General features: G+C 36.4%; 4 protein-coding genes across 22 annotated transcripts in view; 3 read left to right on the top strand and 1 right to left on the bottom strand.

Moving 5' to 3' along the window:
- Positions 1–2,962, top strand: part of scrib (scribble planar cell polarity protein) — a 67,133-nt gene extending 64,171 nt beyond the window's left edge. For 15 of the 17 annotated variants that reach the window (XM_079468433.1, XM_079468442.1, XM_079468437.1 and 12 more), the window contains one exon: positions 899–2,961. Coding sequence is in view for 9 of the 17 variants with exons in the window: in XM_079468442.1 (XP_079324568.1) it covers positions 899–1,023 (125 nt within the window). In the remaining 8 variants the exon portion in view is untranslated. Of the gene's footprint in view, positions 1–898 lie in introns of all 17 variants that reach the window. The other 2 variants (XM_079468434.1, XM_079468430.1) reach the window with 1 other exon arrangement.
- A 491-nt stretch (positions 2,963–3,453) lies between these two features.
- Positions 3,454–10,680, bottom strand: kif9 (kinesin family member 9). Its single transcript, XM_079449729.1, has 21 exons — positions 10,358–10,680; positions 10,149–10,249; positions 9,890–10,055; positions 9,672–9,778; positions 9,347–9,577; positions 8,854–8,937; positions 8,687–8,779; positions 8,376–8,523; positions 7,685–7,749; positions 7,505–7,582; positions 7,278–7,346; positions 7,030–7,134; positions 6,803–6,858; positions 5,572–5,659; positions 5,348–5,475; positions 4,875–5,060; positions 4,541–4,743; positions 4,250–4,429; positions 3,931–4,043; positions 3,745–3,846; positions 3,454–3,623 (listed from the first exon to the last, which is right to left on the bottom strand). Exons 2-21 carry the CDS (start codon positions 10,242–10,244, stop codon positions 3,609–3,611), a joined length of 2,313 nt encoding a protein of 770 aa, XP_079305855.1. The 5' UTR covers positions 10,245–10,249; positions 10,358–10,680; the 3' UTR covers positions 3,454–3,608.
- A 16-nt stretch (positions 10,681–10,696) lies between these two features.
- Positions 10,697–18,953, top strand: rgs9bp (regulator of G protein signaling 9 binding protein). The gene is made up of 7 exons (XM_079449606.1): positions 10,697–10,832; positions 11,083–11,169; positions 11,345–11,404; positions 11,773–11,837; positions 11,988–13,658; positions 15,372–15,678; positions 17,043–18,953. Exons 5-7 carry the CDS (start codon positions 13,569–13,571, stop codon positions 17,408–17,410), a joined length of 765 nt encoding a protein of 254 aa, XP_079305732.1. The 5' UTR covers positions 10,697–10,832; positions 11,083–11,169; positions 11,345–11,404; positions 11,773–11,837; positions 11,988–13,568; the 3' UTR covers positions 17,411–18,953.
- A 4,275-nt stretch (positions 18,954–23,228) lies between these two features.
- mcur1 (mitochondrial calcium uniporter regulator 1) lies at positions 23,229–26,423 on the top strand. 3 transcript variants are annotated; one of them, XM_079470933.1, is made up of 9 exons: positions 23,229–23,644; positions 24,007–24,126; positions 24,318–24,421; positions 24,615–24,716; positions 24,803–24,844; positions 24,970–25,041; positions 25,114–25,167; positions 25,250–25,364; positions 25,511–26,423. In XM_079470933.1, exons 1-9 carry the CDS (start codon positions 23,527–23,529, stop codon positions 25,564–25,566), a joined length of 783 nt encoding a protein of 260 aa, XP_079327059.1. In that variant the 5' UTR covers positions 23,229–23,526; the 3' UTR covers positions 25,567–26,423. The 3 variants fall into 3 exon arrangements, with proteins under 3 accessions (XP_079327059.1, XP_079327060.1, XP_079327061.1); XM_079470934.1 differs by having other exon boundaries at positions 23,238–23,608; XM_079470935.1 differs by having other exon boundaries at positions 23,238–23,881.
- The last annotated feature ends 16 nt before the right edge of the window (positions 26,424–26,439 follow it).

The following is a 26,439-nucleotide window of genomic DNA, read 5'->3' as shown; positions in this document are numbered from 1 at the left end:
CGCTTGTCCAGGCCAATGCTCTAGCTCTGAAATCACAGAACAGAACAGTTGCGGAGACTAGAAGAAGTTATGCATGTAGCGCTCCCTTTAGGCTGATTTGTCTGACATATATCAGACCTTGATAATAAATAAATTACTCAAAAAACAATGTTTTTTTAATGTTTGTTTTCCCTATCTCCCAGTAAACCATGAACAAATCGGACAACATATGCTACTGTTGCCTTTGGTAAATAAAATGAATGCCTGTCAGTAAACAAGCTCAATGAAGGGTTTTGCCAGCAGTGCGGCAGGAAAACGTTCCCTACTTCCGTTCACCTTTCATCTTCAATTGTCTACATCCCTCGACAGTAATTTTATAAATAATGCTTGTCAAACTTGCAATTGGCATGATTTTATACACTTTGAGAAATTGGTGGACCTGTCTGTTGTATATCAAGAGATTTGAACAAATAAGAATTAAAATAAGGCTTTATTTTACATTTTAAGGAGATGTTTCTACAGTATTCTCTTTGCATCTGTGTGCTTGTACTATAACATGGACAGTTGTGTCCTCCAAAGGTGGTCAGACTTCATAAGTGCTCCGCAGGATTGCTCTGCATGGTGTGCAGCTCTGCTTTTACTGCTTCTACATGAACGTCTCTCTCTGATTCGCTGCTTTTGCAACTGGGTTTAAATCTACATCCATGATCTTAGACATACTTTGCACATATTTGCATATATTGTTTGTGTTTACAGAAATATTTTTATTGAAACAAAACACTAAAGTGTCTTTTGTTAGGAGACAGCAAATTTCCTTATTTTCTTCAGTGGATGGAGATGCGCTTTAGATGTGCAATGTCAAAGATGCAAGTTCCTCTTACACTACAAATATTTCATAAATTGTTCTCTGTCTCTCCAGTGTCTGTTTTAGATACAGACGTTCCTATGGCCACCACATCCGCTCTAGAGGAGATGGCTCTCTACAGTAACAAGCGCAAACTACGACAGGGTCGCCGCAGCCTGGAGGCACCAGTGCCCACATAACCGCAAACTCACACACTAATGCATTTGAACTGTGAAGATAACACACATAGTGATAATCTAATGCTGATGATGTCACTTATGACATAGAATGCTCACAAATGCACACCCGAACATAGATATTAAACCACTCTTCTTCAGTGATGACCAGAGGTAGGGAGATAAGCTAAAGGGGAAACAGCCTCGTGTCTCCAGAACCTTTGTCATGCCTTTTCAATTGCCGTTGAAAAGGGTGTCTCGTATTTTATTATAACTGGTCCAGAGGATGGCGAAATCATTATTTGGCCACTATACTGTACTTTGTTTTAACCCATTTTTCTGTCCATCAGCGTTTTTGAAAGTTATTTTAAGAGATGCTGTAGATTTCTTTTTAACACTTTGAAACATCTAGAAATGAAATATGTTTGGACAAAATGTAGAAAGACTTTTAACTGTTTATGTTTTGGGAGATTTAATTTGAAGACAACATACTGCTACCTTCACTGCCCCATCAGAAAAGGTTTTATTTCTTTTAAATCTAATTTATTAATGTAATATACTGTTTTTAATCTGTGGGAATCCATAACAATAGAGGAACTAATGGTGGCTTTTTGATTTATGTATAAGCTGAGTAGTTGTGATTTTGGGATGAATTTTGGGGATTTGGAAGCATTTCCTTGCATGCAACATTCAGCATTGACAATGAGGCCTTGGCATAAAGCTTTATTTCAATTTTGTATCCATATCACTTTTAAAACCTGTTTTTAAAGATGCAAATGAATGTAATATTTTTAAAGGATTGCATCTGACCTTACTCGAAGATCTGTTACAAACCTTTTTGTAATTGATATCATCATGGCATATCATAAAGATTGACCTACCGTATGTGAGTAGTGTCCTTCCAAACCTGTTTAATATATTTCTAGTCTTCCTGTACCTGACTAGGAGAGATAAATGAGTGTGTCACACAAAAAAGTGTGTAATGGTCCTTGACCTGTTCATGTTTTCATGCTCTTTGGACCTGTACATCCATTTGTTAAATCATTCCCTTTGATACATAAGAGTGACCAGAGTGGAACATTTTGACACAGTTAACCACATAAGAACCAGTGAGATCACAGACATTCGCCTGTTGTTGCCTCACATCTCCATAAGTGTATGGATCTGTTTCTTTAGCACTGGTATTGGGAGAAAATATGACAAATTGCATCCATAACGCTCATTTCAGTTCTCTATGCTTCTGACTTTACCCTGACCGGTGTGTGAAGGTAGTAGATGTAAATTATTTCTCTTTTTCGCATCTACATTAAAATTAGTTTAAAGATGAAAGCCCCGGGAAAGCTCATTGTGTGAATAATGTACAAAAAAACGCAATTTAATCTGAGCCTTTCTGCCCCAAGGCGGTAGATGATTCTGGAAGGGTTTGGACTGAGTCCTCCCTGTGTGTATATTGGCTTATTGCAGTTTTGCCATTTTTCTTTCAGGCCTGTGCGAGGAAAACAATGACAGACATTTATTTTCTGTGCTTAAACCAGTCATTTACCACTTTAGCTGCCATTAACAGTGACCCAATCACCTTGTCAGTCATATGAAATCATAAGGTTCTTTTATTTGACTTATTTTAGGTTTATTGTTGCTCTCATTGACTGAAATTCAGCTTTCAGTTAATAACAGTTTGGGAATGGTTGATCATTGTATTTTTAAAAGACATAGTTTGAATGAAGAAAAAAATGGTTTGCTGTAACCAATGGGATGATGGGATTCACTACATTTTACATTATCAGACCAAGAGTTTCATATGTTTTCTTTTCTTGATTGTCATGTTGGGAGGATTATTGTTTTTTAAGGGGAGGGTGTGACGTAAGGTTTGGGGTTATAGCTCATTCAGGACTGTAACTAGTGAATTTGTACAACCAAAGAAGTCTATTTTGTGGTTCAGGAATAAAAGTTTACTTTTCATTTAACAACCTGGTGTATTGATGTTTTTTAATAGAATTAGAGTTTTAGATACTACTGTTTTAAATTAAAAAGCAGTGAAGTGAACATTCTTCCTAACGCGGTCCGGTCAACCGCATCTCTCACAACCTTCAAAAAACTACTTGAAACACACCTCTTCTGTGAATACTTGACAGACAGATGAAAAAAGAAGTACACTAATCCTCTTCTCTCAACAGGTAGTGGTCTAAATTTAGTTGAAACTGGTAACTTTGTATTAGCACCTAATGTACTATTGCTCTTTTATGACGTATCCCTTATTGCTCCACGAACTCTTTGTAAGTCGCTTTGGATAAAAGCGTCTGCTAAATGTAAATGTAAGAGGTATGCGTAATACAGCTTCAAATTTCTGTATGTTTTTCCATTGGTAATAAGAAACAACAGTTCTATTTAACACATACCGAGCACTAACAATACATAGTTAAAATCAAATTGTAAATAAAATACGCAATGCACATTCTGTTCAATTCAGTTTTATAGACGTTTTCTGTGCGTGCTATTCCTTGCGTCAAAACTAGAAAATCTTGTCATCAAGTTTAATGACAATTCTGACAAACATAGTACCGTGTTTAAAACACAACTTCCAGGTAGCAGTTTTACATCCAGTTTACTCCCTATTTCTTCCCTTTCTGTAAAACAAAAACATTTTCATAAAACGACTGAAGTTATTAAGGAATGCCATTGAAGTTTAGCAGTATTTGTGCCTAAACAAAGTATTATAGCGTCAAGTGTTAAAAAAAAACGTCTCACCCTCTGTAGACTTCTGTTATAGGCATTGTAAAATGATACAGCACTGGAAGTTTCTTGTGGATTGTCAGGGGGATGCTTAAATGGTTTTAGTTCATCATCTTTCTGTCCGTCAAAGAACAATATGTTACAGTAACACTCAATGGCATATTTCACATTAAAATGGGTATGCATTGTGCTGATACAAACCAGGGTTAAAGCTTTGTCCACGGGCACATGCCCCGGCCTAATTACTCCTCCCTCTAATACTGACAACACTTGATCCGGCAACAGGAAAGACTCATTGTACCATCTCTCAAATTCTGCACCCAAAATAAGAAGATGAATGCCTTCAGCAAAAGATTAGCTTATATAGATTACATAACTTGATACAAGTTCATTTTATTATGGAGACACAATAAATAAATGCATTTTGATTAGCTGTTTAAAGTACATACATTTAAGTACATGTTTTTGGTGATTACCTGTAGGACTTATTTGATAAAAAAGGGAACTTTTAAGTGCTCACCTGTTAGAAGGCGTATACGGCACTGATTCACCAGATGCTGACAGTAGCTGACTTCAGCTTTTGTGCTGTTGTACTCCTCGTAGGTTTTTCTGTAGCGGTTCTTTAGCTCCCTCAGCTGCATCACTAGAGACAGCTCTGCCTCCTCCATCACATGCTCCCCTTCTGCACTCACAAACTGCCCTGTGTACCAGCAAACACCTTCACTTCTCCAGGATCATTCCATTCAAAATGTGTATTTAGGTCATTTTTACAGTAAAATAAATGTAGATATATAGCGTATGCGGTTCTTACCCTGACTTTTTCCTCTGAATTGTTGTAGTTCAGACGCAATGCTGTCCATATCCCGTTTGGTCGCATTGATGACATCTGTGAGTGTGTGTGACCGGGACCTGCGCTCCAACAGGACCGCTTTGTTTTCCTTTAGTATACGGTTAATCTCACTTCCCCTTTCTGCCTTGAAATCCTCAAAAGCGTCAGCCTTGGGTGGAGGGGAGCTGAGAATAGGTGAAGCCTATTTTATTAAATGACATTGGCCTATCTCAAGAGTAGCATTATGTTCTTGCATACACACAGTGAGTATAAACATAGGACAATAACTCCTCTCGGCAGAGGTCTACAAGCTTACCAGCACCTGCCAGCTTCTGTGAGGTTAGGCTCAGTTCTTTGTTGCTCTAAAGAAGGATGTTGTTGGGATTCATGTGTAACCATTTTTGATACACTGATTTGATTCACTTGATTCGAGGACTGTTCAGTTTCTACAGAAGCCCCGCTTCTACAGTCCGTTGGCTCCGGGTTCAATGGTGCTTCCCTTCTGCAAGAGAGGATTCTTATATTTTATGAAGGGTTTCACTTCATTAGTCCATTTTAAAATGATTTAAAATTTTATTTTTCATCTTTTTTTGTATTATAACCATAACAAAATCTCTAGCAGGTGCATACATGTAAAAGATTTGTCTCTTAAACACAAGTTTTTGATTGTTGTTTACATTTATATACATATTTGCTGGCTTGATGGTCTAACTGGTAGACCAGTGAAACTTGTCTGGTGGACTAGATTTAATGTTTTCACAAACAGTAAATTAAACTCAAGATTCTGACCTGCTCGTTCGTTTTTGTTTTGTTGGTTTACGTGATATATCTTGTTGATGCCTCTGTGAAGAGTCAGCTAACCCGAGCCCATATCCACATCTCTCCGCCTCTCCTACAGTAGATGAAGAGTCCTGTATCTGTAACACAGTTTATGGAGTATAGGATATCATTGTCTGACCTTTGATGTCCTAACGGATATTGTCCATCAAAATGCTGTGTATAACATCACTGACTTCTGCAACAGAGGATGGTGTTGTGATCTTGGCTTTCTCTACCAGAGTATTTTTGAGTTGTTGTTCTCTCAGTTTGTCTTCTTTCTCCCTATTTAAAAGATACACATTTGTAACCCTGTAGGCGTATTACAGAAACATTGTAACTTGAAAATCTTATCATATCTAAAAATTATTTTTAAACTAACAGACAAACCGCACACAATTAAATCTCCCTTGCCTGTAGGCCGCATTCTTTTTTGTTTTGCTTGCACGGGTGGTAAACATTTCTTCAGTCAATGCAGGTGATGCATCAAATTCTGTGACCGTCGTATTCTATGACTGCAGTAGGCGACAAGTGAAAAATGAACATAAATGAGCTTTGTGTTATTCTCATACATTATATACAATGTACATAATATTTTAAAATGACATTAGCTACGTTGCATTATGAGATCTGTGACCTGCTGTATGACTGTCCACCTAAATGCTTTTCAGGATATAAAATAGAAGGCATTAGATATCAAAAGAGTGAATATGGAGAACATTAAGGTTATTCTGTGTAAAACAGATGAGGGTAACGGATTTTTAAGCCTGTTACGTTGCATTATGAAATCTGGTGACCTGCTGTAGGTTAGGCCTACTCTGTATATTATAAACATAATTTTAAAATATTATGTACATTATATACAATGTATCAATAACACAAAGCTTATTTATGATGGTTTTTCCTCAATGGACAATGTTTCGTGTGTCGTGAATGCTGTTCTCTATTATTATAACGATAAAGTGCACGAGAACAAAGCGCATTCTCGCGCTAATTTAGAATTCGACGGTCATAGAATTTGCTGTAACACCGGACACTTCAGACACATTATCAGACACTTCCTGTCTTTGTCTTCGTGATTGAGCGAAGGTGAAAACTTACCAAATAATATCGGCTTTGCTTTTCCTACCAAAATTATTAAAGCTTCTATATCCGCGGCACTAAAATTAAATCTCGCCGGTTTTGGTTTTCCATTTTGTTTAACCCCATCAGCAGCTCGATCGCGCAGTGTTGGTTGCTTGGTAACAGATCTTAACGTAATTTTGTAAATTTCCTACCTTAAATGTATCACAACTTTATTTTCAAAATTGCTACAAACACACCTACAAATTTCTCTGACTGCTGCCCACTATTTGGGAATTTGGGGCACAATACAATACTTACGTGGTAAACTAATATAACATTGTTCCTGAAGTGTAGGCTACTTACAGCACAACTTTTTTGAAGTGGGCAAACACTTCTTGGATCTGAGTAACGTTCACAATCTGAAATAATAATTTATTATAAGTTATAGTGTTCAACATTGCAACAAAAATTTGGAAAAATAGACAAAGAAAACTTCTTTCCATCTTCTGCTGTGTTCATTCAATTGAAATGAGATGGATTCACAAAAATTATGTGATATAAAGCTGGGAAGTGTAACCCATGGTGTTTACCGGAATCTCATTCAGGGATCCTGACAGGTATCTCTGCACCTGACTCTTCACTTCTGCCACCTGTGTCTCTGACAGGATCTCATTAAAAACCCCAACACGATAAGTCTATGAAAAAGGACAAAGAAGATTATGTAGTCTTGAACGATCACAAATCCTTTCTGGTCTATTGAGGAAGTATTTTTGTGTGTCGTCAACATCAGATTTTAGGTTATGCTCATAGTGTATACAAGCATGACACACAGACTCACCACTGTGTTATACGTAGACAGCTCCTCTTTAAGAAACTGGATTTCTTTCTGTAGTTTTTTCACTTGAAGCTAGACAAACAGTCACACACAGTATTTACAATGATCTGAATCGATATTCTGCATTTGCGTAATTGAAGTTTAAGTATTTGGAAAATGTCGTGAAATTCCAACAAGAATACATTTTCATAAAAGAGAAGATATTTTCATGTAAATTAACACCCACTTACCACAGGGTCTATATGTTCATTGATTGAGGGTTTAGTCTGAACACATTTCATTCTGGAGGCAAAGCGAAGTGTTGAAAGCTGCCAAAGGAGAAACAAAGCACATGATTTGGAGACTCGAGTATCTTACTGAATTTAAAACCACATTAATCCTCCAGGTCTTTATAAGAAACATCATATTACCGTCTCCTCCATTTGTGAGGCTTCCCCATATATGTTGGCCACAAGCACTGTGTTACAGTTTCCTCCTGTGTAGACAGTTTCAGAGATGTTATCTAAAGGTCTGTGCATCTTTAGTCCCAAAATTTCACAATTTCTTTTTAATTAATGTCTTTAAATGCTCAGAACATGTTCAGTGCTTTATTTATGTTTATTTATATTTAGTCTATGCGTATAAAAAGTAAGGCGTTTGTGCCTAAAGGCTAAAAAATTTCATTACTGGCCTCATGGGGCACAGAGAAACTGTAGACACGTACGCGCTTAACTTCTGGATCTGTGTTTGTTTATCAATGTGGCAAGTGGCTTATAATATACTGTAACTATTTATATTTTAATCTATTTATATTTATATCTATATAAAAAAATATAATTGAATAACTTTGTCGCATTTAGATTCTTCTACTAGTAACCCAAAATAATACTGGCTAACTTGCTAGCTAATTTAATTTACTTATTTATTTTGCTTGTTTTCATAATCTACAAGGACTCTATTCTTTACGGATGTGTACCAAAAGTTAAGTTTGGGGAACAAAAATGCATGGCCAGGAACGTTTGTTTGCGTTGATGCTTTGAAACAGTCTATAATCTATCCCTGTGGGTTTTGGTGAACTACTGAAATTCTTGTCTCAAAATGTCATTTTGGGAACAGACTGACCTAATGAGTCTTTAAGAGCATGAGTAAGTTTGCTCTGTCTGAAGGGAACGTGTTCCCTGCGACTATCAGCTAGAGCCAAGATGGCCTGTTCCAGGAAAGAAAGGGACTTGTTGATATACATGGCCTCCCTTTGGACTTGCCCCTCTGACTGGAGTAAGAGAGAAGAGAAAAAAATATATAAACATCGGAGGAGCTTGCCAAGATTAACACACTACAGCAAACTATACTGGACTTTGAAACGGTGCAAATGTAACCCTTTCCAGTTGAAACCTTTCTAATAATTCAGTGTATGACCAAAATAAAAATCTGACCCCAGTTTTGCTAAGTCTTTCAGATCCGGCCAGGTCCACGAGGTTCAGTTTGGAAGTGATGTATTTTGCATCTGACAGCGTGCGTGACCTTGACTGCCATACATAAATTCTGTTATGTTCCGAATATCATGAAAGTAAGAGTCAGTGAAGGGGTGTCAATGATTTACCTCAATGTGGATGGTAAATATGCAATGAGACCTTGAGGAATTTTTATTAAGAGCATGTTCTCCAATAATTCTGTTCATCTCCCCCTGTCAGCACAGACGGCAATGTTATATGACAGATGGGCATATTTGAATTTAAAACTATAAAAAAAATTACACTTGTATTAACAAAGCAGTTCTTATCACGTGGTAAAAACATGTTTACTAAAAGAAACTGTTGAAGGTTAGAGGATCTAGATATCAAATTGTTTTTCATTAGTCAATTTGTCAACAGCAGAGCTAAGAGATAAGAACAGCCCTTTGTCCCTAACAGACCTTTAAGCAAACACAACCAATTATTGTTTCTGTTGACTGGATAAAGACAATTTTATTGCTAATAAGAATATGCAATCATCTTTTTACTTTACAGTGAGGCCAAAACAATAATAATACCAACCTATTTACCATATTATTATATCGTAAATAAACACTCTACAAATATTTACCAACATCTTACCTCAAAAAGCAGATTGAGAGCCTCTTCTTCATTGTGAACCAGATGTAAAGTCAGGCCTTTAATTGAGACTCCACCCCCTGGTTCTTCTACCACACCTAATGTCCCGCTATTTACACCCCTTCCCCGCTTTAAGGCCGACAAAAGGTCTACCATAGTCTCATTGTAGATTTCTAGAAAAGAGATGTGCACAGAGAACGTTTGGTCTGTCCGATCTTCCACCTCATGAAAGACCTGAGGAAATGAGCAATGAATTAGAAGTGGTGACAGCTGTCAATATGACAATACGTTTATAAGTTTATCATATAAACATGATGCTGTCCATCACCTGCTGTAGAACACGAGGTATGATGCCTCTCTGTTTGTACGCCTCTGCAGCTCCTGTCATAGTGTATGTTTTCCCTGCCCCAGTCTGCCCAAAGCACATTATTGTCCCTAATAACACAAAGCGATGAATTAACATCAGTAACACATCGGTTATGCAAGTATAAACTGCTTGTGAATGTTATTCATTTACAATTTATTGTGTGCTTTGGAGTGACCAACCATTATAGCCCTCAAAGGCTCCTAGAACAACACTCTGAGCAACACAATAATACACTTCCTCCTGTGACACATTGTGCAGCACCCCATTCAGTTTAAACAGCAAGGAGTTGAGCTGAATGTTGCTCGTTCCTTTCTTCGAGTCCTTCCTCCACCTTACACTCAAAGACTTAGAGAGACAGGTCGTAACAATCATTCAATACTCAATCAGTAAAATATATACAGAATATTTTCTGTTATCTGGGTATGTGTGTGGAGTTACCTGCTGGTCAGGTAGGCATTCAATGAGCTTATGTGCAAAGTTGGCTGTGGGTCGAATGCGAACATACACCTTCACTGGGCTGGCCCGGGTGTTCATCGTTCCTAAAATGCAAGGTATCACACCTCAATTAAAAGGCAATGAAAGAGTTGTCTACTGAATAATCTATGCAGAGAAAAAAGTTAATGTGTCGTACAAAAGTGCAGCCCGACCTGTTGAGTCCGTCGCAGAGCTGCTTCCGGATAGTTAGTGTTGATGCGGTTGTCATGACGACAATCCTACGGCATGCGCGACGTAAAGTCCGTTTTTATCTGCATTTCTAAAACGTCAATTTAACATAAAATATTAAACGTCAGTTTTAACACGTGAAATGTTTACGTTGAAATTGTTTTCCAATATAATGCATAATCACACGATAAACGTATGTAACCTGGATTATAATAATAATAAACACAAGTTTACAGTATTACGGCCCTTTTGTCTGCTGTGATTGATAATGCGCAGTTGAATGTCTGTCAATGGCTCCTCCCTTTCTGTAACGTAACGGGGTTGTATAAAATATCTCATCTTCTACAGATCTGTAACATTCATTGATGCTGCGTAAATTACAGTGCAGTGAAAATGAAAAAAGAGCTCTTCGTTTTCGTGTTCTGTATCTGTTCGGTTCTCCCAGCACCGAAAGAAAGGGTATGTAAAATGTTTTTACCTTTCATACAGGTTGACCATTTTGTTCTGAGCAGCCAAGAAAGAAGTAACTCAGTTTAAATATGCATAATAGATATGTATATAATAGATCTATAATAGATATAGATTAGAACAATCCTCAAACGTCCAAGATACGTTCTTCCTTACCATCTTATAACTTAAGTATTTCTCTTTTTTGTGAAATGATTAGTGCAATGATAATTTATAAGGCCTACATTTTTTTCCCACTCAGAGAAACGTTGATTTGAACAAAGGGATATTTTTATCATCCAGCGGTAAAGAAATTACTGTCAACTTTAATAGTAGTAGGCATGAACAGGTAAGGGCCATTTTCGCTATATATTATTACAACCTGAATACAAAATAGCCTACTTAATAACATTTCTTAGACAACAGCTATGTTGGAATAAATCCTGCAACATTCCTTTAATCTGAAATGCTAATTTATGACAAATATATACCCTTGCATTTTTTTATGTGATTTCCTGCCACAGCAGATTTTTAACGACACGTCTTTTAATAACACAAGGATAAATGACACAGATCACGCAGAGGTAATGTCTATTTTGGGGATATATTAAACGAAATATGAGCTTATATGTACTATTTATGTGTAGTGTTTTTATATACATACAGTGTGTTCAGACATTATTTGACACTTCTAATGTGTAGAGGAGACTAAAATCTGAAATGCAAAAGAGCACGGTATAGATAGATTTTAGCCACTAGATGGAGGCATGGAGTCAGTTCAAATACATAGTTTGTTGATCATATGCTTCATTAAGCAACAATGTGTGAAGAGGAGGTTTGCATTGGCCCCTGTTCATGACAAATATCTGAATGCATGAACATAAAAGAGTAATCCGTTGTTTATGTAAAAAAATGTATATGTTTCTCATGTCTCTCATTCTTCTTTCACCAGACACAATGGTCACAAAACTTAACTCAAAATGAAAACAACTCAAGGGTTAGCAACTCACTGAAATGGTAAATTGATGTTTCACGCTATTTTAACCACAGTAGATTGTCCAATCATATAGTAATATATAGATATAGTAAAATGTAGATATAGTAAAATACATCATTGATTTGTGAAAGTTATTTGTGAAAGTTTATATCATTGACATTTCTTATTAGATAAAGAACAAGTGATGCAACTGGAAGAACGGCTGTTCCAGAGTCAATAATTTCTGAAGATAAAGCCTGTGTAAATTAAAGTACCCATACTGTACTACAGCTAAAAGAGGACATGTAATTTATGATGTCCATAACATGTTATGTAGTACTGGATAAATTATAAACATACTTAAAATTGTAGTGATGCTTATTATTAAAATGAGAAAAATATCTATTTTTGTCATTACCTCCAGAACAGTCTAAATAACCACGAATACCCGATAGCAATAGGAATAACCATAAAAATAAACAGATTATTTGTTTTTAGCATAATCTGAAAACCACATGTAGTAACCAGTTAGAAAATCCCCAAATTGATCTGTCTGCATGTGCAAGGTCATGAGCATCTGATTTATAATCTCTATAGATGTTTATATATAGAGTTACTAAAAAAATCAGTTTATAATTCACATTAAATATGCATTTTCTTAGTTCATTTATCTAGTTATTTGGAATTGTTTTGGAATTGCTATTGACCAAGCTACTGTTCCATCATAGTGAGAAAGGATTTGCATCTGCATGGTTAGTACTGTCATGGTTAAGATGGGATAACCAAACCAATCCAGCAGAAACATTTCAGGGATTATTCTAATATGCCCCTAATCTTATTTGACCCGAGACAGAGGAGACTAGTGATCGGCTGCCTATAGTCCACACATGCAAGCATAATAGAATGTTTAAAAAAGGATTTTAAGATAAAGACAGGTGTTTTGTCACTGTTTAGGCTATGGAAAAATATTCTGTGCCATTATATTATATTGTCTGTTTATGTATTTATCCACAAATTAAGAAAAGACATGCAACTAAACTTTCAGCTAATTTCTAAAATTAGTAAATTAATGTAGAATTTTACAAGTTATTGGGCTAAAATATCCACTCACCCATCGTTAAATCCCACTTATCAACTTAAATATTTTATAACAGACACTTTTCACTTTTGACACATTTTGTACTGAGGCACTTTAGTAAATTAGTCAATCTTGAGTAGGCCTGTGTCAAATCTGTGACATGTTGGTCAACTGCTGCAAAAACTGGACCACAAAACGGCCCTCAGGGTCTATTCAGATCCTGGCATTCTAAGAAAAGAACAGAAAGGACAGAGAAGAAAAGAACAGAAAGGACAGAGAAGAAAAGAAGAGTGTTCAAAGAAAAAAGAGGGTCCTGGAGGAGGTACTGATGGATTCTTAGACCCCAGCATCTCTACCCCTCTCAGCAGCATGTAATGAGCTTAACCACACGGTCTTGCATCGCCCATGTCAGTACAAAGGGGTCAATCGCTTGGATTATCACACTCGACTTTGACATCACAATCAATTGCACCTCTTTCTGTTTTTCGGCTCTTTTTGTAAAACAATTTGAACCTTTTGTAGTCTCTTTGGACAATGTGATTTTTTACCTAGTACTCTAAATGAGAGTAGATTGGTTCAGATTGTCAAACATGGATTATATTTACTGTATGTAAAGCTGTGTTAAGGTTAGAGAGTTGGTAGCTTTTGGCTTTGGAACAAGGTTTTATCCTTGTTACCATTGGAATAAACTCCAATGCTACGATCTAACAACAAGATCGCTGACGATGGAACATCAGCACGACCACTGCAAGAGGGAAGAGCACTGGTGGATTCCCTCATTAAGGTAAACTGATATTATCTAGTCTTTGTCATTTAATTAGTTATCTTTATCATTAATAGGAACAAACCTCCACGTGTTGTTTCACATGTAAATGATAATGGAGCTGTTAACTAAAAATTAACTAATTTATTTATTTTATGTTGTCAAATACAATATGTTTTCCTAAAACACTAATCAAGATAAAGAATGAGATTACATGAAGTAAATTACAATATACAAAATATTGGTCTCCAAGCGTTAGATGTAAAAGCAGAGTGTGTCCTCATTTCTCCTTATTTGCAGGCATCCAAATGAAAAGCATCTTAATATAGTGTGTTCTTCATGCCTTAGGGTGAAAATGCACTCTCTGAGAATCTCTGAGAAGAAATGGTTCACTGCTTGATTTTCTCTATTGGAGAAATGTGTCAGTAACCTGTACGATAGTAACTTTTCTATACTGTTGTTAACATTGAAGGCAGCCTACATAGTATGTAGTCTAATATGTCCTTCGAGATTATGAACATACAGTTCTTTAAGTTGTAGTAGATACAGGACCGAAGTATAGGCATAGAAATAAAAAGGTGTATGAATAGCCTGTATGAGATATATGGAAAAAAATACAAGCACTTTGGCTGTACCAACCACAGAACAATTAGACCTTTTCATAGTGTTTTTAAATAAGCCTGTGTATGCAATGTTTTATGTGTTTTGTAGCAGTAAAACTTTACAAAAGTTGTCTGCATGATGGCTAGATTGTTGCAAGAACGTTAATTGTATATCTATATTGTAAGCTCTAATGCACATAACCTATTTAGCAATACTAGATCAATTTATTTAAAAAAAATACTAAAAGAGTTACTGTAAGATTTTAAGTCAGACCATCATATTAAGTTACATCTGTAAATTGTATTATCTTAACCCCAAACCCAACATCAGCAAACTCATTATTAACATAATATTACAACATTAACATATTGACTAATAAACAAATTTTTCATATTTTCTGAATTGCAGAAGCTCTACATGGTTTAGACAGCATGCACTAAAGCATGATCCAAAAGTTTCCAGAGCTTATCCTGAAATAGCATTCTTGTGGCAAGCAGATTATCCATATTGTTTGTCATTTATGATTATCGTTCATCTAGCCATAATAATGTTGGATAAGATAAAAAACTTGCATTATGTTGCATTTTATAGTAGGTTGTTACAAACCTATATACAGTAAATGTCTTTGTTTTGCTAAACACAAGGAATATCAACTTTATCAATATCAGTAACCAAACAGTTCTCATACCAAATTTACTGCCAGAGTAGGGAAAATAAATGCAATGGCAGTCAATCAGAGATGAGATCTGTTTGTTGCTGACATTCTTACAAATATATTCCTTTATGTTTAGCAGAAGAAATAAATGCATACAGGTTTGGACCAATCTGAGGGTGAGTAAATGATGACAGAATTTAAATTTTTGGGTGAACAATCTCTTTAAAGTCAGTTGATGTGGCAAAGAACTCATAACACCAAGGCACTTGAAAGTTTAGTGACAGATGAAAAAGCCTTTATTCTCACAAATGTTTTTTATGTAAAAATGTGAGAATGCTATTTTCGAGTGCCTTTGCGTTATGAGCTTTTTGATTAATTAAGAAATCTTTCATCCAAATAGCACCGATTTATGGATTTATTTACCCCAGTAAAATTATCTACATTTTTTGATATATAGTTGATGTGATCTAACTCAGGTGGTTGCATGTTATCGGCACCTGGCTTCCTGTGTTGGGGGCTGCACTGACAGCTCCAGTCTGCGGCGTGATCTCCAGAAAACAAGAGAGCGGGCCCAGACTCTCGCACTGTCCTGCCGCAACCACCTGACAGCTCGGCTAAGAGATAAAACCTTACCAGATGATGAGAGGAAGGAAACAGAACGGCTATGGGTGGCGTTCTCCTCATGCCTGGAGCTCTTACACACAGACATGTGTAAGGTTTTCACCCTGGTCAAATGCTTTTCCCCTGGTTGCAACAGTACCATGGTACAAACAGGCATACAGGGTAAGGAGGTCTAACTGCAGGTATAACTTATTTAATTTATATACAGCGGGTAAAATAAATATTGAATACGTGACCATTTTGCTCAGTTAAAATATTTCTCAAGGTGCAATAGATATGAAATGTTCACCAAATCGTTAACATCCCAAATAATCCATACATACCCAACAAAACAAATAAACTCACAAATTATGTATAATAAGATGGAATGACACAGGGTATTGAACACGCTTACTGAAATGTATTTAATACTTTGTACAAAAGCCTTTGTTGGTAATAACAGCTTCAAGATGCCTCCTTTATGGAGAAATTAGTCGCAGGCATTGTTCAGGTGCGATTTTGGCCCATTCTTCCACACAAACAGTCTTCAAATCTTGAAGGTTCCGTGAGCGTCTTCTATGATCTATGATCTTTAGTTCTTTCCATATATTTTCTGTTGTATTCAAGTCAGCTGACTGGCTGGGCCATTTTAGCAGCTTTATTCTCTTTCTGTGAAACCAATTGAGAGTTTCCTTGGCTGTGTGTTTTGCTGAAATGTCCACCCTCATTTCCTCTTCATCATTCTGGTAGATGGCAGCAGATTTTTGCAAAGAATGTATCTGTACGTTTGTCCATTAATCCTTCCTTAAATTATTAAGTTTTCCAGTGCCGTATGCTTAAAAACAGCCCCAGCCTCCAAAATTGACTGTAGGTATGGTTCTTTTGTGGGCATGTGCAGTGCCGTTTGACCTCCAAACATGGTGTGTATTATGACATCAAAGAGTTCAATTTTGGTCTCATCTGACCAGACTATATTCTCCCAGTATTTCACAGGCTTGTGTAAATGTTGTGCAGCAAACTTTAAAGAAACTTTTGCATGTTTTTTCTTCAGCAATGGAGTCTTGCGTGGTGAGCTTGCATACAGGGCACTGCGGTTGATGTTGGTGTCTTGGCTTTCCATGCCTTTTTGCACCTCTCGTTCTTCATCTGTTCAATATACTTTTTTTTTGTCTCATTCCATTTTATTATACATAACTTCATTTGTGAACATATTTGTTTTTTTTCTTTGTATTGAATATTTGGATTGTTACCAACATCTGGTAAAAGTTTCATTTCAACAGCACCTTGAGAAATATATTTACTGAGAAAAATGGTGACGTGTTCAATACTTATTTTACCCACTGTATGTCCCTGATTTCAACATGACTACTGTAGATAAAAAGTAACGTTTGGTGAAGCATTGCTTCAACAATCCCAGGAAACATACATAGTAATTCAAGTAAAAAGTATTGAATGCAATTTTCTGCTATTAAAAATGTCACTAGATCCGATAAAACTTACAACAAAGCATAACTGTATCTGTAGTAATAGCTCTTGCTTCAAAACAGGGGGGACAACCGAGGTGGTGGCACGGGCTTTGAGTCTGCCCGACCTGCAGGAGACTAATAATGATGCCCAGACTTCCAGCATGGAGGGTAAGGAGCAGAGTCAGCTGGAGGAGGAGATTGCACAAGTGGACTGTACTCTGGAGGACATGGAGCTGAAGGTCAATGTGCTGCGATGGACAGTGGAAGCACAGGAACCTCAGTATGTAGACCCTGTCAGTACTGACAGCGCCTCTTTAGCACTGCTGTCTATCAACGAAGAGACAGCCGAACGCTTTTGTGATCGTAGCCAGATGTTTATGGCAATGATATTCTGCGCTGTGGCGATTTTTGCTGTGTTGCTGTCGGTTTGTGTGGTGTTACTGGGATGAAGTGTTTCACTATTTGTGATGTGTAGGTAGTCGGGAGAACTGGAAATGTTTCTTTTCTAAGGTCACTTCAGTTGTGCCAAATGTCAACAGTGCACATTGCATTAGTGATTTGTAACAATTAAGCAGTTCCTTACTTTTGCTCTCAACAGAATTTAATCTCAGATTTTAAGAATTTGATTAAATCTAATATTTCCATTGGGGACAAATAGAATGTCCCTGTTTGTCAATATGCTGTATAAAGTATAGCCGCGGAAAAAGTTATTGTTTTTCTGAATTTACTATTTCTAGTGTTTAGGTAAAATTGCAGGTTTTTTTCTTTTTTTGACCTACTAACAATATTTCTCCCAAAATTCAAATAAAAACCTATCTAGCATTTATCTGTAGAATATGAAAACTGCAGAAACAGGTCATACTGAGTGCTCAGGGTTGCCACATCACCCTGAGCACGCCCGCTCTCGTCTGATCTCGGAAGCCAAGCAGGGTCGGGCATGGTCAGTACTTGGATGGGAGACCGCCTGGGAATACCAGGTGCAGTAAGCTTAAACACATTTCGTTACACTGTACTTGTATGTGTGTAATGACAATAAATTGAATCCAATCCAAAAAAATAACAAAAAAGATGCTCTGTATTTTTTTAGACCTCAAATACTGCAAATTCATATTCAATTTAAAGCAAAGCAACAGTAATATTTGTACATGTATTTAAGAAAAGTTAAAAAGTTATTTGTTTTATGTGATAACCTCAACTTCTTTCATAGTTGTCATGCGTCTGTCATGCTTTCAGTCTTTCACATTGCTGTTGGTTTGTCACTCCTGAGGTTTGATTTAGTTGAAATTCAACAGAAACTGGACTGGAATGGCTGCAATACATCTAGAAAGATTGATTAATTACAATTTGGAATAGTTTCTTAATTTCTTCTGCTGATTTTTCTTTTATCAATGCTAAATGTTTTCTATAGAGTTAAAATGAATTATAGGTAAGTATTAAATATAAATCTTATAGGCCCCCATTTAGATGATAAATAGTGTGTGTGTTTGTACATAAACACAAGTCTTATTTACTTTGTGTACTGTGTTGACTGTAAAAACTTTTCATAGTCAACACACAGTCGTTAGGTATTTATTGCTTTTTGTGCATGTCTTTATGTATTATTTTGACATGATATGTCTTAATTAAGTGTAATGTGTATTAACATTTATGTTGTGACATACCATGCATATTTTTGTGTGCAAAACGCAATAATGTCAGTAGACTTATTTGAAACCAAGTGTTTTGATCAATTACCAACTTCATTTTATACTGTAAATACCATACTGTTTAAATAAAATTTCAAGGTCAGTCTCATGTGAAAAAAACAACAACTCAAGAATGGGCATTTTAAGAATTCAGAGACTTTGTTTTTTACTCAGTGGAGATATACAAGACAACTATGTTTTATTTTAAAGTTAAATTCATTTTCATTGTAGCTAAACTTTATCTAGTATGGGAAGGTTAATATTCCTGCTTGCTTAATTAGTATGATCCAATAAACAAACCCAGTTCATTTTGTGTAAATGTAAATTAAATATATAGGGGTGGCCTAATGGTTGAAGAGTCGCACTCGTGACCAGAAGTTGATTTCCAGGTCCAGCAAGTAACGATTGAGGTGCCCTTGATCAAGTGTGTGTGTGTGTGTGTGTGTGTGTGTGTGTTTGTGTGTGTGTGTGTGTGTGTGTGTGTGTGTGTGTGTGTGTGCGTGCGTGCGTGCGTGCGTGCGTGCGTGCGTGCGTGCGTGGGTGCAGGTTTAACTGTCATTAAACCTATGCACATTAACATTCATTCTCAAATATTATTTGAGCATATTATTTTACAAGCATTATCTGCCATTCTAAACTCTTAACACATCGCCATATCGAGGGTCCTAGATCTTATATTTTAGCACACTCTGCTGGAATTCTACTAACATTCACCTATGATTAAAAAACAAAAGACAAGGAAGAGGGAGAGGGAGAGAAACCGAAGTGCACAGCCAGATTGACATAATTTTGTTGATGCAGCCTTATTAGAATTTGACTTTATGACTCTATCCCAACCCTATAGAGGCCATCTGGTGACCAAAAGTTGCAGGCTGCTATAAGCTAAGATCCATTAACCCCCGGTATCTTCATCATGAGTTTGGCCCCCAAGTCCCTAAAAGACAAGTTTTTTTATATATCCAAATATTGGATGGATCAGGGCATGCCTGTTTGTGGTACAGCAAGAACACATTTTTGTATATTCAGGTGTGCATCATTGTGGGCAGAAAGGTCGAAATATATAGTAATCATGATCATTTATTATCATTATCAGTCCATATTACTTTCCATTTACCATCTAAATAGATTTGTAAGATGTGAGTGTTACACAATGACCTACAGCTCAATATCCTCAGCAGGAGAGATTTGTACCATTCAGGTGACTGCAGCCTTGGCTGCCTGGTCAGCAAGGGCATTCGCCTTATGATCAGTCACATCTTCCTGTGTACTGTATGCGGCTTTACCACCACAATGATCAACTGGGGCAGTCATGAGAACCACTCTGAGCTTCCATCCAAAGCTCAAGACTAAAAGCAACAGAGCCATCTAGATGTCGATCACAGACAATCAGTTGAACCTGCTTTTGCCATTTGACAAAGCATCTGATAATATCAGAATTTTGTGCTCAATGCAGCTCTCTGTAATGTTGTCTTCAATTTGAGCTTTTAACTCATCACAAGTGTCTTTTAACTCTTCATACTGGTTTTGTCTCTTTCTTGCTTGCTTTAAGTTCACAATTTGGAGAGAATGGCAAGCATGCATGCAATACACCTTGTATCATTTAACTTAATTTTCAGAATTTTGCCCCATGCCTTTTTGATATCCTTACTTCCCCAGTGATCATCTTGATTCGGTACGTTAATGTCATAGTGAGCAACAATTTATGTCTCTGCTTTTTCTATCTTCAAGCATTGTTTTAGCTTTAACCACTTTTGTGTTTGAAGGAATAAATTCAGTTATTGGATGCTGCTTTAAATTTGTCATGATCAACAACAATCACAGAAACAATAATTTTTTACGTTCAAATGTAAATGACAAATAACCAACTCACACAGACTTTTTGTTGAAAATATGTGTGGGGCAAGTGTCAAGTTATCGCTAAATCTGTTGTCCAATTTATGCTTTTGCAAGTCAAAATAAGATTCAGTCTGGGCTTCAGTTAATTATAACAGAAATTTTTTTGTAGACTCACTTTTTTTGTGGAAAAGAGAGAAGGCCAAATTGCAGTAAACATAAGGTACAGCTGTTACTAGTAGCCTTAGCTTTATTAAACTGCCATAACCTTCATCGAGTGTTTTTACAACAGAATGGAAAATTACAGCATCACGGTTTCGCAGTGACTTGTGTCCTTGAAAGGAGACTCCTTATGGGCTAATTTCTGAAGACAATGCCAATCCTGCAACAGTGGCGTAGCCAGGGGAGGGGCCATGGGGGCACTGGCCCCTCTTGAAAACTGATTGGCCCCCCATTGTGCCCCCACCCTTTTACTTGTCTGTCACTCACAAATTCAAATTATAATCGTTCAGTTTGTAGTAATTCATTATTGCGTCGCGATGCTTCTCAACGAGGACCAAGAATAGGAAGCTGCTGTTTTCCAACAACAACAACAACAAAAAAACCACACGGTAAGTTGATATATTTTATATTGCTTATGTTTTTTCGATTAGCGAGTTGTTGCAGTGCAAGAAGGGTTTACTATTAACGTAAGCAGCTACCATCTTTCGGTGTTAGGACAGACCAGGTTCGATGACGATGTTATCTCCTGAGCAGACTAAGATAATGCTAATCGTTATATTTACTATGCGCCTGACCTGATGCTGAATGTAACATGGGATTTACTTATTTTTGGCCGCAACAACGCAAGTGATATTGCAAGCGAGGTGACGAAACAAATCGTACGATCTATGATGTTTATCTAACGCTACACACTTTAAGGTGAGACACGGCAGGCAAAAACATAGTTTTCTATTATTTTTTACTTGTCAATTGTGAGATTTGGGGCTAACGTTATTGTCTTCAATAACATGTCGTCTTTCAGACTTGTGGTGAGACAAAAGTTGGCGTTCTAAATCCTCTCTCTCTCTCTCTCTCTCTCTCTCGTTGGATCCAATATGGTCATTTCCTTGTCATCAGCAACCAATCGTGAAAGTAAAATGGGGCATTTAACTCTAAAAGCGAATCTCATAGCTGATGCCAATTTCCGACAACGTGATTCGTTCAGACGCATCACGTGACATGCTCTGACATTTCCACAGTGTTTTTGACTGTTTTTCTGTTCAGTTTAAGGCCATAAATGCCGAGTTATAAGTTTTAAAGTGTTTTAGTTGGTTTGTATTGTTGTTGTTGTTGTGGTATGGTATAATCAGGGCTGCACATTTGCTTAAATCACATAAGTCCCTATATTTAGATATTGGTACTTTAGTATATTGGTCATTTCAGGATCATACAGAAAAAGTGCACTCCTGAGTGTTATTCTATTAATGCATAAAGTTATGTGGTTAAAATCCTTGTATTTTACTAATATGCCTTTGTGTTATAGCTGTCTCTAGGGATGAAACAGATGAGAGTGAAAGTGATGTGGAAGAGCTGGATACTTCCCCACCTTCAGAAGCTGAATTGTACTTTTTTTAAATTAACCAGATACATAAACCTATTATAAGCCACATTTTACTACTTATGAACTAAGTTATGGTTTATTTGTTTGGTCAGTATTAACAGTTGTTTGGCTAAAATTAATTGTATCTAATTTCTATAACTTGATGTTTACTTTTCTTGCCATCTTGCTATACAATATATTGTAGTTTTCTTGAATTTTGTGTCAAAGTAAATAAAATTGGTCTCAAATTTAGTGTGTACTTTGTTTTCACAGAAGTTTATTTATTACTGTTTTTCTTTCACTTTTGTAAAGTGAAAAGTTAACACAAATTGTTTTGTTTTGATTAAGAGCCGTGAATAAATGCTATTAAAATATAACAGGGTATCACTGTTTATTACTGAATTTAAAGGTTCCTAAACTCTTAAAATGATTTTGATATACAGTTCACTCAACACAAGATTGGCCCCTCTGTATTAATTGTGGCCCCTCTTGTGCCCCCCTGTTGAAAAAATCCTAGAATCGCCCCTGTCCTGCAATAACAAATGCTTTTCTTGTTAATAGGAGAAATACATTAAACGTATTCTATATTATTCCATTATCCAAATTATTCATTACCCAAAAGTTGATAAATGAAGCAGCCATGAGGTAAAAGAGGTTCATTGTTTGATCTGTGACTTTAGATCATGCATTGTTCCTGTTGTTTTATCAATATCTGAACGTTGGTGTATAAGAGTAGGCCTATTGTTATTGCTTGTGTAACGAGTATCTACTGAATGTAGAACTGTAACGTGTCGTAGACTCGTAGTTGTAAAATTTCACTCGTTCACTCTTCTTTATTTCTACACTTTGACATTCGTTTGTACAACTTAAATAAACTTTACGACGTATTTACGTTTCAGCTCTTTATATAGTGCTTAAGTTTTTTACACCAACTTTTTGCTTCAAAGTTCAAACTCGAACAAAACTTCGTGTGACGCTGCGCGGACCGATCGGCGTAGGGAACCGAAGTACCGCGAGAGCGTTTTGAAAGCAGTGCTTTTGAAAAGCTCTCGCGATACTTTGATATCATATGCCGATCGGCCTACGCAGTTGGCGCATGACGTCGAATCCACCTAAAGCACGAATCAGCTCTGTGATGTGTACGTCTTTACGTCATTGTTTACGCTCATTGTTACAGGAAGCTTTATAGTGGTGGTCACATCTGTCAAATCGAGAGAAAAGTTTGGAAAACTGCATAGTAATTATTAATGTTATGTTCACAGGGACTTACTGGTCCAGTTATATGCTAAAACAATCAAGTGTTTTGACTTTAGAGGACGAATAAGGGAAAAGCAAGATCGTGCGGTCAAACCGGGTCACGTACTGCCGCGATTCAGCAACATTGTAAAGTCATTCACGGATGGTGGCTCACATGAAGACTTATTTTAGACGACTTTAGCGACAAGCTATCTCCAGGTTCGGCAGAATGAGATCGCTACACAGCAAGATGGGATTTCGTGTTATTTCCGCGTTTGGGAGTGCACTTAAAAGGACTAACACAAAGTCAGGTCTGCGTTTGATACCTTCACTTGTGATGGTTAAAGGCAAGTGTGTCCGTGCTTAGAACTAATGCACTTATCTTGATTTGTGCATACGTCACGTCACGTGTTATTCGCTTGGTAGCGCATTATTGCGTTTGCATCTAGGTTCGAATCCCAGGGAACACACATATGAACTGTATTACTTAAATGCGTTGTATGTTACTTTAACCCTCTTTCAAATTAGTAAATGTCAAACGAACATAAAAAACAGGTTGGAGATGGATTTGTCGTACAGTATAGGTAACATCTTACTGTACATACCATTGTTTTAAATGTGCCATTGTGTTTAATTGGTTTGGATTAACTGGTTTAATTAGTGATTTTTGCAATCCACTTACGTCTAGTTTCTACTGACTTCTTTTCAGGACTGAGCACCTCAGTAAAAACTCTGCAGTATGACCACACAAAATCAGACATCGCCAAATCTGGCAACAGGAAATTATACTTTGACACTCATGCAGTGGTTCAACTACTGGAGGACAGCGGTCAGATTTCTTTAAGTTTCTAATTGTGTTTTTTCTTTATTCTGTTTGTGAAACGAGTTTATTTATTGTGTGTGGTAATTAAAAAATAGTTATTTATAGATTTGTTTTCCAACAGTTGAGTATAAAGTCTCCTGATCCAAAAACAGTCCATGGGTCTATCATGACCAATATGCTGTGTTTCTTTCTTCCAGGTTTTACAAGCCAGCATGCAGAGGTCATTGTCAGGATGATGGTGAATGTCACACATTCCAACATGGATGTCATGTACAGTGACATGGCTACTAAGACACAGCAAGTGGGTTTTTCATCATCATTCCATGCTGTTCTGGTTCTTTGAATAACCCATGACCGTCACTTATAGCTCATGTGAGGTGAACCAGATCTGAAAGTGCATATTTTAACTTATAGAAACATATGTTGGCTGAGTATTGCATCATGGAATACTTACATTTTACTTGCACTAACATTTTATTACTTTTACTTTACAGGAGATTATGTTACAGAAGGTAATGTCTCATATTGCTGCAGTGAAAAAGGACATGATCATTCTGGAGAAGAGTGAGTTCTCAACATTACTGGCAGAAAATGAGGTAAGACCTCTCTCTCTGTTTGTGTAGTTTTTTTAAATATATTCTGTTATTAGTTTGTTAAGGTTATTTTGCCATCTATTTTGCAGAAAATCAAGGCTGAGCTTTTACAATTAAAGACCCAGCTTGTCGTGAGTATATGCAAAGTTTTATCCTTTTCCGTTTATTGCACTTAACAGTGCTGCATGTAACTACTGAACAAAGCCCTTTGTTGCCACTGGACTCTCTAGTTAGTTACATATTTTTCGTGCTGCAGGATGTGATGAACAAAAAGCGCGCTGACACCATTTTGGATCTGAGTATTGAGAAAAGTAGAGTGAAGGAGATGGTAAGTAAAGCAAAATCAAAGACAGTTTGAAGGTTAAAATGCTTTAACTGTGATGTGTTGTTGTTGGTCCAGAGCGCAGAATATGAAAGGAAGCTTCTTGAAACTAAGAATGAATTGATGGAAATGGTAAGGGAAAATCTTCCAGTGTTCAGGAGTCAATTACATCTTTCTTGTACTATTATACTTTTTAACTGAGGTTTTTTTTCAGCATTCTGAGCAAGATCGGCATGTCACACAGACGAACATGAAAATTGATACAGAGGTTGCTGGCTTGAAGACTATGCTGGAGGCACATAAACTGGATTCCATTAAATATCTTGCAGGTAAAAATATAAAGATCACATATATTATTTTGCTAATTGAAAGCATTAAAAATAAACCTTGTTCTACAAACAGAATAGAAAATTTTAATCACAATTGATATATTTTTGATTGAAATATTGCTGATTTATTTTTGAACTTTTTCTAGGTTCGATTTTCACATGTCTCACAGTGGTACTTGGATTCTATCGCATATGGATGTAAATGTCAAGTTTTTTAAAGTTTTTTTTTTATCAGCTTCAGATTTTTATCAGCTTGAGGTTTTAGAAAGCTGTGCTATTAACAGACATAAAGTGGGATCATATTTAGTTTTACTGCTTAATTTAGGTGTTTTAGTAGAAACAATTTAATTTACCTAGGTCAATAGTGAAATATGCTGCATTAGGTTCACATGTAATACAATTATACGGAATATACAATTTATAAATATAATATATAAATATATTATATTCTATTTCCAAGATTAGAGAATTTAAATTGGTTTGTGCCTTTGACAAATTTAGTCATTTTACCAAAGCTTTTTTCAAACAAGTGTATGTAAAAAACGTTGCTTGTCATTTTTGTGTTGTTTCATAATTCAAGTAATAGATTGTTTGAATTTTTTCTTAATAATGTGGTTTAAAGACACTGCATATTATTACATTGTTTCAGGATCACATCACAGTGTCATACATGTGGGAGCAGTATACTACGGACTGTTGCCAAAACAAATGTATACAGCTCATATGACTTGAATGATGTGTAATTTTCAGTGTTTCTATGTACTATAAGTACTAACTATTGTCATATTTCTGCAGCTCCTATGGCATAGCATAGGAATGCCAAGATTGTGGGTTAAATTCCAAAGAACAAATGCACATTCAAAGAAAATGCATAATTTGATTGCATGCACCTTTGGATAAAACCATCTGCCAAATGTACATGATGTCAAAAATGTATAAATGTCATGCCTTTTGCACTGAGATTTTATCACAGAACAATAACAATTCCTTGTACATGAGTATTTATGAATTTGTTTGGTAATATTATTTGATGTAAAAAAATCTAAGTAATAAACAGTAGCTATTACTGATGTAT

This window comes from Barbatula barbatula (genome assembly GCF_947034865.1).
Source record: "Barbatula barbatula genome assembly, chromosome: 1".
Classification (NCBI taxonomy): domain Eukaryota; kingdom Metazoa; phylum Chordata; class Actinopteri; order Cypriniformes; family Nemacheilidae; genus Barbatula; species Barbatula barbatula.
This window is presented reverse-complemented; position numbering and strand designations above follow the sequence as displayed.

What these genes read in the sequence shown, in the direction of transcription:
- kif9 (XM_079449729.1), bottom strand. Translation starts at nt 10,244, where the DNA reads ATGAACACCCGGGCCAGCCCAGTGAAGGTGTATGTTCGCATTCGACCC. An exon ending in TGCTCTTAAAGACTCATTAG is followed by an intron (nt 7,750 to 8,375) that starts GTCAGTCTGTTC and finishes CTGTCTACACAG; the next exon opens with GAGGAAACTGTAACACAGTG. An exon ending in ACAGAAGCTGGCAGGTGCTG is followed by an intron (nt 4,744 to 4,874) that starts GTAAGCTTGTAG and finishes ACCTATTCTCAG; the next exon opens with CTCCCCTCCACCCAAGGCTG.
- mcur1 (XM_079470933.1), top strand. Translation starts at nt 23,527, where the DNA reads ATGAGATCGCTACACAGCAAGATGGGATTTCGTGTTATTTCCGCGTTT. An exon ending in TCAACTACTGGAGGACAGCG is followed by an intron (nt 24,127 to 24,317) that starts GTCAGATTTCTT and finishes TCTTTCTTCCAG; the next exon opens with GTTTTACAAGCCAGCATGCA. An exon ending in TGGCTACTAAGACACAGCAA is followed by an intron (nt 24,422 to 24,614) that starts GTGGGTTTTTCA and finishes TTTACTTTACAG; the next exon opens with GAGATTATGTTACAGAAGGT.
- rgs9bp (XM_079449606.1), top strand. Translation starts at nt 13,569, where the DNA reads ATGCTACGATCTAACAACAAGATCGCTGACGATGGAACATCAGCACGA. An exon ending in TGGTGGATTCCCTCATTAAG is followed by an intron (nt 13,659 to 15,371) that starts GTAAACTGATAT and finishes GATCTAACTCAG; the next exon opens with GTGGTTGCATGTTATCGGCA. An exon ending in GGTACAAACAGGCATACAGG is followed by an intron (nt 15,679 to 17,042) that starts GTAAGGAGGTCT and finishes GCTTCAAAACAG; the next exon opens with GGGGGACAACCGAGGTGGTG.